This window comes from Suricata suricatta, chromosome 5 (genome assembly GCF_006229205.1).
Source record: "Suricata suricatta isolate VVHF042 chromosome 5, meerkat_22Aug2017_6uvM2_HiC, whole genome shotgun sequence".
Taxonomy (NCBI): domain Eukaryota; kingdom Metazoa; phylum Chordata; class Mammalia; order Carnivora; family Herpestidae; genus Suricata; species Suricata suricatta.
In genome coordinates, this window is record NC_043704.1 from 127,316,592 (window position 1) to 127,327,479 (window position 10,888).

General features: G+C 35.6%; 1 protein-coding gene across 3 annotated transcripts in view; it reads right to left on the reverse strand.

Moving 5' to 3' along the window:
* Nucleotides 1-835: 835 nt before the first annotated feature.
* The window catches only part of UBA5 (ubiquitin like modifier activating enzyme 5), a 15,372-nt gene continuing 5,319 nt past the window's right edge, over nucleotides 836-10,888 (reverse strand). For all 3 annotated transcript variants that reach the window (XM_029940280.1, XM_029940282.1, XM_029940281.1), the window contains 9 exons: nucleotides 8,601-8,710; nucleotides 7,752-7,838; nucleotides 6,821-6,905; nucleotides 5,403-5,507; nucleotides 5,104-5,231; nucleotides 3,251-3,386; nucleotides 2,885-2,960; nucleotides 2,627-2,733; nucleotides 836-1,537 (listed from right to left, as the gene is read on the reverse strand). In XM_029940280.1, the coding sequence (XP_029796140.1) occupies nucleotides 1,454-1,537; nucleotides 2,627-2,733; nucleotides 2,885-2,960; nucleotides 3,251-3,386; nucleotides 5,104-5,231; nucleotides 5,403-5,507; nucleotides 6,821-6,905; nucleotides 7,752-7,838; nucleotides 8,601-8,710 (918 nt within the window). In that variant the 3' untranslated portion in view covers nucleotides 836-1,453. The remainder of the gene's footprint in view (nucleotides 1,538-2,626; nucleotides 2,734-2,884; nucleotides 2,961-3,250; nucleotides 3,387-5,103; nucleotides 5,232-5,402; nucleotides 5,508-6,820; nucleotides 6,906-7,751; nucleotides 7,839-8,600; nucleotides 8,711-10,888) is intronic.

Below are 10,888 nucleotides of genomic sequence, written 5' to 3' on the forward strand. Positions count from 1 at the left end.
TTTTTTTTTTGAATTGCAAATGACCTACCAAGGCAACATAAATAGGTTTCAAAGCTAGAAAAACTATCCTCCTACTTTCCAAACCTCACACTAAAACATAAGAAACACAATTTGATTCTAGAATCTCAAAACAAACATACTGAACATATTTGATACTTGGGACTTTCTGAAATCAGTTTTTAGAACATTATTTTACAAGGGAAGACTGCATTTTTCATCTTGTACTAACAGTTCTTCCCTAAAAATAAAGTTAGATATTACTGTCTTTAAAGCAAAAAATCATCAAAATAGAAGATTAGCATAGCATAGTAACAGCCTACTGATAATGGTTACACATGCATATTTTTTTTTATTGGTCTCCAAACCACTGAGAATTTATTTATCTAAACTTTCATTATTTGTATGCAACTCCAGAGAAAACCAGTTTATCAGTTTATAATTTAGTGGTCATAATCAGGATAACTGATTCTCTCCCACTGAATAAATACACCTCCATCATTACAGAGGTAATTTACATCTCTTTTATGCCCACAGTACAGGATAACTATCTAATTATCTTGAGAATCAAATTTAAATGAAGTATTCCAAAGGTAGCCCATATGATGGGTTTAATCTAGATGATCTTAACCTAAATTTATTCCTTGCTCCTCAAAATACAGTACAGTGACTCCGGATATATATGTCCCACAGATGCTATGATTTCTTTTCCTTGGTCAGTACAGAAGTATAATAACTTATACTTCTTGAAAGTACAATAACTTATACTTCTTGAAAGTACAATAACTTATACTTCTTGAAAGTACCTTTTATCTGTTTATCCATGAAGAAAGCTTCCTTTTATTTGCCTTTGTCTTATTTTTAATATATAACTTACAGGTTTACAAACTTTTCCAATGACTACATTTCAGCTTGTATTTCATCAGGTAACATTTGAGAGGATATTTTTATTTTATAGGTTATTTTAAATTCGCTGTTGACCAAGTTAATGGTGGTAGATGGTTTTCTTGTAGAGAGTGATTCTAAACACAACGAGGGGATGCCTGCTAGCTCTAATCAGTGCATTGAACCTCCTGCCCTTTCCCGATATTTGAGAGCCACATACTACTTTATTGTCCATGGCCTCAGACAACAGACCACAAAGGATTAATGCAAAGAAAAGAAATATAGTGTATTATTGGTCCCTTCTTCCCACCCTCCTGAAAAGCCAAAATATTTCAGTGGCTAAGTTTTCAAGTTTCTTAACTGGAATGAAACAGGAGTTTTAGGAGTTACTGATTTCGTTGAAGGGAGAAAGTGATAAGCAATACAGTACTTTCAAAAAAGTGTTAACAATTCTGTGAAGATTACATTTCAATTAATGTTGCCCTAAGCTTTGTCAGTTTTTAAATGATTTTTTTTAATTCCAAGGAAACTGAATTAAACTCAGGAAATAAAATATAGGTCAGTCCATTATCTACATATTCTTCATCTTGGCCATGAGGTCTTCCAAGCTTTCACCAGAATCTTCCACAGTTACCTCAGCTACAGAATCTTCTTTCTATCAAATGAGGGAAACAATGAAAAAATAACTTGTCTAAAATTCTTGATGTTTAGGGGTACCTAATCACTAAGTTTTAACTATGTTGAAACTATGAAAAAAACTATGGGTTTTTTTTGTGAATATAGCCAAGTATTCCATTTATTAACAAAATAAGTCTTACCAAGGGAGAGCTCTACTCATCCCCAACAGGCCCCACAGCCCCCACACTGCTGCCTAAGATCAGGGGGGAGAGTAAGTGTGGGGAGAAGACCCAGGGGCCGAGTCTTCAATCCCAGTCACTGAGGGAGCCCACGGCCAACTTTGAGGATTCTGTTGGGTCAGGCCTGGGAAAGGGGTGATGGGGGTGTGATCCGTGTACTCCCCGCCTCCCCAACTGTCCCCCAATGGAACTAACAAGGCTGTACTGCCCTCTGATATTGCCACTGGTCTGCTTTGGAGGGATCTAGCAACAATCACTGGCCCTATACCCCTACCAGGAGAGGGGTCCCAATGATGGAGAGAAAAACAAGACTGTAAATGCACTTTGCAGAATATAAAGAGCAAAGTTTTACACCAGCAGGGCCTTCTAGGACTTTCGATTGAATAAGACTAGCCCTACGGGTCCCCCACCAGCAGGCAGTGTGACTACTGGGTGTTTGGGACCATGAAGAGTCTTGAAGATAGAAAGGCTGTCAGAGGCCACTAGGGCCTCTTATAAAGTAAACTTTAATAAACATACCTTCTAATTACTTTCCCCACCAATATTTTCATTTACAATGCAGTAATTTCAATATTCTTAAGATCCCTACTGAAGTGGCTAAAAGTCAGTATAAAAAATGGTATCTTCATTTAATCAAAATCTACATTACTTGCTCCATTAATGAGTCAACAACACTATTTTAGGTCTATATTTCAAACAGCTGAAAATGTACTGTATATTTCCACATTAACACTGAACACCTCACATGTCTTAACTCCAGTAGCATAAAATATCCAAATTAGGAAACAGTGCATTGGCATTGTAAAAGAGGATGAAGATGAAAGAAGGTACATAGACATTTTCTCTTATCTGACATTTACTTATGGTAAATCAGACTTTAAATGTACCTTTTCAGGAATTGTATATGCCACTGTAATTCCTTCAGGTAAATCAGGAACTGGACCTGAACAATTTTTCAGTTCCTCTTCTGAAACCTCAGACACCAACTCAATACCTAAAGAGTTAAATGTGATATGACAATAGTTTTCAAAGAAACTTAATAAGCAATAATTATTCAAAATTTGGATAATTTAATTATAATGATATTCCCTCTCATAAGAGATTTTGTTTCACATGGCCATTTCAATTTATGAAAGAATTCCTACCCCACTCATTGTCTTCATGTATTATCTCTTCCTCTTCTTGAATCACTTCCTGTTTGGGCAGTGCTGCTACCTTTTTCTGTAGAAATCAAACAGTATCAAAGTATTCTTATTCATTCTCAGGCCTCTGAAGCATTAATCAAAAATTCAGACAGGCTTTTCATTTTACCAAAAGCAAAAAAGGATTTCAAACAAATTTTTTCACTTTTTTAGCAAAATGAATTTAATTTTTTACTAACATTTACCCCCGAGAGATACTATAAATAAAAATCCAGAATCCATTTCTCTTATTTTCCAACTCTAAGTATTGTTTTAACTTATTGTCCGAACAGTATGGCCACTCATACATTCTGATGGATTGATGGATACCTTGTATTCTTCCTGTTGCTTCCTGCAGTTTCTGTCATCACACTGGGGATTTGGCTTCATGGACATAGTAGGGAAAAAATCCTGCATTGCATTATATCCAAGGTAAAAACTAACAGTACCAAAATTTAACAGAAACCTAGAAAAACAAAGTACACTTAGATAAAGAAATAAACCATAAAAGAACTGAATTTTTTAAAAATGATCTTGAAGTACATAATTATTTTTGTAATAAGCAATAGTACTTTAAGTACTGTTGTCAGATTAAAATGTAGAGAAGAATCCCAGAGGTTGGTACTAAATCTAACTACTTTTTAAAGTTTTTATATATAACTTACTATAAAGTTTAAAATCTTAAATGTACAACTCAATTTTCCAAAAGTCTTCACCCATGTAATCACTACCAGATCAAAACTAGAACATTTCCAGTATGTCCTAAAGCTCTCTTGTGTTCCCTAACAGTCCTATCTGATTCCTTTTAGAAGCTTCTAACAAGAGGAAGAATCACATACAAAATAAAAACAACAAAAGGAATAACATTTGCACTGAGTATACAAGACAAAAAACTGAGCCAATGATATGAAGCAGACAATTCACAGAAAACTATAAGAGCTGACCCCTTTTCATAAATAACTGAAAATTAAAATATCCATTTTTTACCCATCATGTGACAAAGATTAAAAAGTTTGATGATACCTAATGTTATGAACTAGTATGGGTGAAGCATGTATTTCTACCCTGTAAGAGAAATGTACAATCCTTTTGAAGGAGAAATTTAGTATTATGTGCCAAAATAAATCTTGCATAAACTCCGAATTCCACTTCTAAAAATTCATATCTACAAAAGCCTAACTTACGGATACATGTAATATGCTGTTTGTAGCATTGGCTTTTTTGTGGGGTTGTTTTTTTTTGTTTTTGTTTTTGTTTTTGTTTTTTTTTTGCTTTTTTGTTTTGTTTCCAGCATTGTTAATAGCAGGGAAAAAAATCTGTAAGTAGCTTAATTGTCCATCCATAGGGGGCTGGCTAAATAGGACACATAGCCATGATCTTTACTCCTCCTTTTTTCATAACACACTATAAAATACTTTGTTTGGATAGGGCCTACTGAAGTTTTTACAGGCCATTGCTCTTATATAAAACAGCCCTAGACAGGTGCCTTGAGATTTCTTAGGTATACTTTTTACAATTTCTTTGCTGGTACAGCTAACACTTCTGATAGCAGGGTACTTCCCTATATCATGTTGCAGTTTGTTCTTATTATACTGGAAGATTTGGAAACTAAGCTTTTTAAAGTTGTAAGAAAAAATGGCCTGAGGAAGGAAACACCTAAAGGGTTTCTCCTCTTAATAAAATGTGAGTTGACTCAAAAACTCTTTGACATTAATCTTAGCTGCAAAGAAACCTTTGTCCTTTTTTTCACTATAGTTTAGATGGTGTGGTTGCTGAGTATCTTTTTTTTTGAGAGCAGAAGTATTATTCTCTTAATGTTTAATCACATTCATATTCTTTTTAGTAAGATTTAAGTAAAGAAGTGTGTTTATGTTCTTTCGTCAAACCTAAAGAGATTCAAACATTTGGTTGATACTTCATAAATATACGAGTACCACTGTACCATTTAACATGACCTGTTCTAAATGCACAGAGTAACACACATGTACGTATGTTAATATGTATGTCTAAATTAGATATACTAAGATATACATGTAAATTAAAAGTACATATGTATTATACATATATAAAAACCATACATAAAGCTGGATTTTAAAAAACTAAATATGTAGCTGGTAATTCCAATATTTGAAATGCTTTATGAAATCTATTTCTGTCAAAAGCAAACAAGACTATTCACTCACTTTAACACGTTTTGTACCAACATCCCAGCAACCACTCCCATGGTGGTAGGAAGACTGGCTGCACAAACACCTTCTCGTTTCAGAGTCTTTTCATCAATATTTGCAGCAACTACAAGTGGGGGAGCACACTACATGAAAAAGAATGAAAGAAAATATTATTTCAAAATGAAAGGGAAAAAGAAAACATGTTCAAAATAGTATTCCATCACATTCAAAGTTTTTCCTTTGAATTATAATACATTTTCAATACAAAATACATATTCAATACTTATTAATAAGCCACAATGAATCATACATACCGCAAAACAAGCAGATTCTCCAGGAATGATGAGCTGTATATGCCCTGAAACTGCATTTTCACTGACCCCAGACTCCATCCATGTTTGCCCAAGTTCATTACAAGCCTTAGCAGAAACATGGAAACATAAGAACAAAAAAAAGAAGTAACTTATCAAAAGTTATTTCATGAAGAACTGGGGCTTAAATAAATGGATTTCCAAAGGGATTTTTTAATTTTTCAAAATAAACTGGGGACACCTGGATTCCTCAGTGGGTTGAGTGTCCAACTCTTGATTTCTCAGCTCAGGTCATGATCCCAGGGTTGTGGGATTGAGCTCCATCTCAGGCTTCATGCTGAGCATGGAGCCTTAAGATTCTCCCTCTCCATCTCCTGCCCTACCCCACCCATCCCAACCCCACTCTAAAGTTTTTAAATATGTTTTTTAAAAAGTAAACTGGGGTGCCTGGGTGGCTCGGTTGGTTGAGTGTCCAACTTCGGCTCAGGTCATGATCTCACAGTTTTGTGGGTTCGAGCCCTACATCAGGCTCTGTCCTGACAGCTCAGAGCCTGGAGCCTGCTTCTGATTCTGTGTGTCCCCCCCTCTCTGCCCCTCCCCTGCTCATGCTCTGTCTCTCTCTGTCTCTCAAAGATAAGTGTTTAAAAAAAATTTAAAGAATAAAAATAAAAAAGTAAACTGACAGCGTTCAAGAAGCCACTAAATATTTAAATTGAGCGATTTAAGTTTGTTGGATTTCTTATTAATGTAAAAATTCACTTTTCTAAAATAATCTCAGCAATAAAAAACTGCAAAATATCTTCTGAAAAGTTGAAAACATAGCAATTCAAAAGAATTGGTTTATTTCTGAGAAACCAGGTTTGTAAGCAATTTATACACATTTATATCTTTACTTAAAAAAATAAAGTAACAAAGATTAAAACATTGCTAACAGAATAAAACATAATTATAAGATAGTCATTTATTTTAAAAATTGTACATCAGAAGTATCCACTATTTATAGTTTCCTCTACTGGCATAAGAAAGAACAGGATACTGAAACATAAGCCACACCAGCAAAACTAGACAGGTCCCACAGCTATTAGAATAAAACTTTTTTTGTTTATTTATTTTGAGAGAAAGAGAGAGGATGAGCAAGAGAGGTGCAGAGAGAGGGAAAGAAAGGATCTTAAGTAGACTTCATACTGTCAGCACTGAGTCTGACGTAGGGCTTGAAGTCACAAACTGTGAGATCATGACCTGAGCTGAAATCAAGAGTGGACGCTCAACCAACTGAGCCACCTAGGCACCCTAGAATAAATTTTAAAAGTAGGCTAAAAGAATGTTCAAAATTAATAAAACACATTATAAAAGGATTTAAATACACAACTATACAAGAAAACAGATCAGAGTATAACATCTTATACAATAGGAATACTCACTGTATTTATTGTCATTCGAGCTTCAAAGTTGTCCACACAGCTAAGAACTAGGTCAACGGGTTTTCCCTCTTCTAATCCACCATTACTAGGTAAAGAAAATAAATTTTATTTGGGGGGAGAATCAGTACACAAAATACACTCTAATTATGACTTTGTTTAGTCACACACTTATGCTTTCAATAAATGTCTGAGTACAGACATAGTATTTAATATTAAAAATGCAGTATGTATTAAGTAACTGATATGTATAACATCAATAACACTACAGTGCTTCTTATAGAAGACCCCAAGAAAATCTGTTCACAAAAGTTACCACTTCCCTATCAGCTTTCACAGACTTTCATTCATTTTTCACTCCAAATGTACTAAAAACTAAATACAATTGTGACAGTCTGCAGAAAACCACCTTCACATAGAAATACAATCTAGAACACAGAACTTACAATTGAGGATCCCTTGTTATATCATAACAACACAGTTTTTGGCTTTTGATTTTTTATTGTTACTATTGTTTTTTGGACAATATTTACTTTTTACTGAGTTACTAACCCACAGAAATTAACTACTGTTAAAACAAAAATATGTTATCAAATCTACCAACCTACTGAATTAAACATCAGTAGATTCTTTAATTAAAAAAAATTTTTTTTAATGTTCATTTATTTTTGAGAGAGAGACAGAGACAGAGCACGAGCAGGAGAAGGGCAGAGAGACAGGGAGACACAGAATCTGAAGCAGGTTCCAGGCTCTGAGGTGTCAGCACAGAGTTTGAAGTGGGGCTCGAACTCAGGAACCATGAGATCATGACCTGAGCTGAAGTTGGACACTTAACTCACTGAGCCACCCAGGTGCCCCAACATCAGTAGGTTTTCTAATAATACCAGTTTAACTGAGCTGGACACTGTGCAAAATATTCATAGTAAAATTTTACCTTATTCTGTCCATGAAATGTTGGAAGTTTTCTACTGTGGTTATATTGTAGTTGTGTACTTCAAAAAGAACATCTGGATTAATGTTCCTACGAGGGAAAAAGGGAACGATTATAAAAACTACTAATAGGAATATTAAGAGAAAACAGGAAAAAGAACTGAAAAAGCTAAAGATCATTTAACAGAGGTAAGAAAAATGGAATTCCAACTATTCAAAGTAAATCCAAAGTCCTCTTCTACCTCTTTTGTTCCACTTGAAGGACTCTGCTGATTGTAGGTTAACAGAAATGTTCCCACCATCTGTGTGCTGGGAATTAACTCTTTATCAACTAGGTGAGCTATATCCCAGCCTGACAAAAGAACTTCTTCGTTCCTTATTTAATTCAGTGCAAGAAACTTCTAGAATAAGGGTTGGCAAAGTATGGCACTGGGTCCAAATCTGACCCACCACCTGTTTTTGTTTTTAAGAAGTCTGCAAGCTAAGAACTGTTTTTACATTTTTTAAATGGTAGCAGGAGGAAAAAACCACATGGAATATAAACTTGAGAGTTCATAAACAAAGTTTTATCGGAGCACAGCCATGTTCCTTCATTTTAGTGTTGCCTACATCTGCTATCACACTACAACTACCTGGTTTGAGGGCAGTTTCACAGTTGTCCCTCAAAGCCTAAAATATTTACTATCTAGCACTATACTGACAAAGGCTCCCAACACAGTTCCAAGAGGTCAGAGAATTCATATAAGTGAAACCTGCATTTTTATAGAGAAAAATTCATGCATTAGGTTAACTTATACAAAATACACAAACTAAGATGTCACTAAATATAGTTTTTAATCACTATTGCATTTACCTCAAAGTATATTCTGCTGCTTGAACTTTACTTAATCCTGCTTGGTGAGGTTGGAAGAAAAGTCTATTCATATTGGCCAGTTCCACCTTGTCATAGTCAAACAGTAGCAACTAAAATGAAAACAGTGGTATTCTGATGAAAAACATACCCAAAAAACCAAACTAAAAATAACAAAGAATAAACTAGTGGACTTTAAATTTGATGGGTTTAACAAATTAACTGTAATAATACTAGCTAACTCTAAAATACCCAGTGCCATATATTAACTCATTTAATGCTCACATGAGGTTAAGTATACGGGTACTTTTTCCCCTTTATAAGGCCAACTACAAGGACTTTTCCTCCTTTATAAAGACAACTACAGCACATGCTCAAAAGCCTCACTCAGCTAATAAATGCAGAAATGCAGTTCAAATCCAGGCATTCTCAATCCAGCATCTGCACCCTAACCATAACACTTACTGCCTCTCCATATGATCCCCTGAGAAATTAATGTTTACTCCATTTCATTCCAATTGTTTACTAAAGGTCAAGAACACATCAGATAAATGAAATTTTAAAATAAGATAAAAACAAAAATGTATCTTAAAACTATAGTATAACGTGACTGATTTGGTGACCATGACATTGTTCGTTCCCATAGCTAAAACATTCCAAATAGAATTACTAACCAGGAAGTTGTTGCCTGCTGTATATTTGGGCATGACAGCATTTCTCTCACACACACATCCCTATTTAAAGATCCCATTTCCTATCAGAACAGGTTGCACCCAAAGATTTCCAAGGTCCTTTTCTTAATCTAAAGTTGTGACTTCTTAATACAATTCTCAGCATCCTAATAAATTTAATAACAAAAACAAAAAGGGGGGAAAGGCCAGGGCAGGGCGAGCACAGATGCAAGGACTACAGCAGTGGCTAAGGGGGACTGTGGCTTGCGGTGCAGCTGTCCTCTGTATGCATGGCTAAAATTACCAAAAAGGTACCAAAATTAACCCATCCCACAGAACACCTAGGTAACCCTTAGTACCTTGCTAGCAAATATATCACCTCTGTCCCCTGTGGTGATTTTCTGACTCAAGAATCTCCAAAGTACGTTTTATTTAGCTCATTCAACAATATTTATTTGGCCAGGCCAACTATTAAGTTTGACTCTTCAGCCTCATAGCTGGTGTATGAAGTATAGGCAGGATATCCCAAATTTGGGGATAGGAGGTGTGATTGTAGCTCTGTCACTAATAAGCTCTCATCATGGGTAAGTCACTCACTTTTTAGGCCTGTATCCTCAATAAAGCAGCTAATCTAGCTCTGATGATCCAAGGCACTACAAAGTATTCTAGAAACTCTCAGGGATGAGAAGTGGGCTCTAAGTCTCCAATCCTACACTTTCCTACTTAACACCATGTATTAGCTTCTTGTTTATCTGTTTTACATACTGAAAAAAAATTCTGAAACTTACCAACGTACAACCTTGAGTGTACATCCAAACTTGAGTGCACATCCAAACTTGAGTGCACATTGGCATCATTTAGAAAATACTGATGTCTGGGTCCCATCCCCAGAGATTCTGATTCTATTTCAGTTTGGACATAAAAATTTTGAACTTCCTAGGTGATTCTAATTACAGCAATATTTGATAATTATTGTTCTAGATCCTTGCTACTCAAAACAGGGTCTGTGAGAGCAGCATCAGCACCACCTGGAGCTCGTCAGAACTACAGGGGCAAAGTCCCAAGTTTAATATGCATAGGAATCATCTGGAGATTTGTTAAAACACAGATTCTGATTCATCACCTCTGGAACAGTCTGGAAGGTTCAGTTCTAACAAGCTCCCAGGTGATGCTGATGCTACTAATTTGGACATCAGATTGAGTAGCAAGGATCTAGCGGTTCTTTTTCTTTTTTTTAAGTTTATTTACTTTGTTTTTTTTTTAAATAATAGTTTATAGTCAAATTGGTTTCCATATAACACCCAGTGGTTCTCCCCACAAGTGCCCCCCACCATGACCATCACCCCCTTCCTTCCTCCCTCTCCCCTTTCAGTCTATGGTTCGTTTTCAGTATTCATTAGTCTCCCTTGATCTGTGTTCCTCACTCTTCCCCGCTCTCTTTCACCCTTCCTCGCCCCATGATCCCCTGCCAGGTCTCTGCTGTTAGACCTATGAGTGCAAACATACGGTATCTGTCCTTCTCTGCCTGACTTATTTCGCTTAGCATGACACCCTCAAGGTCCATCCACTTTCCTACAAATGGCCATATGTCATTCTTCCTCATTGCCATATAGTACTCCA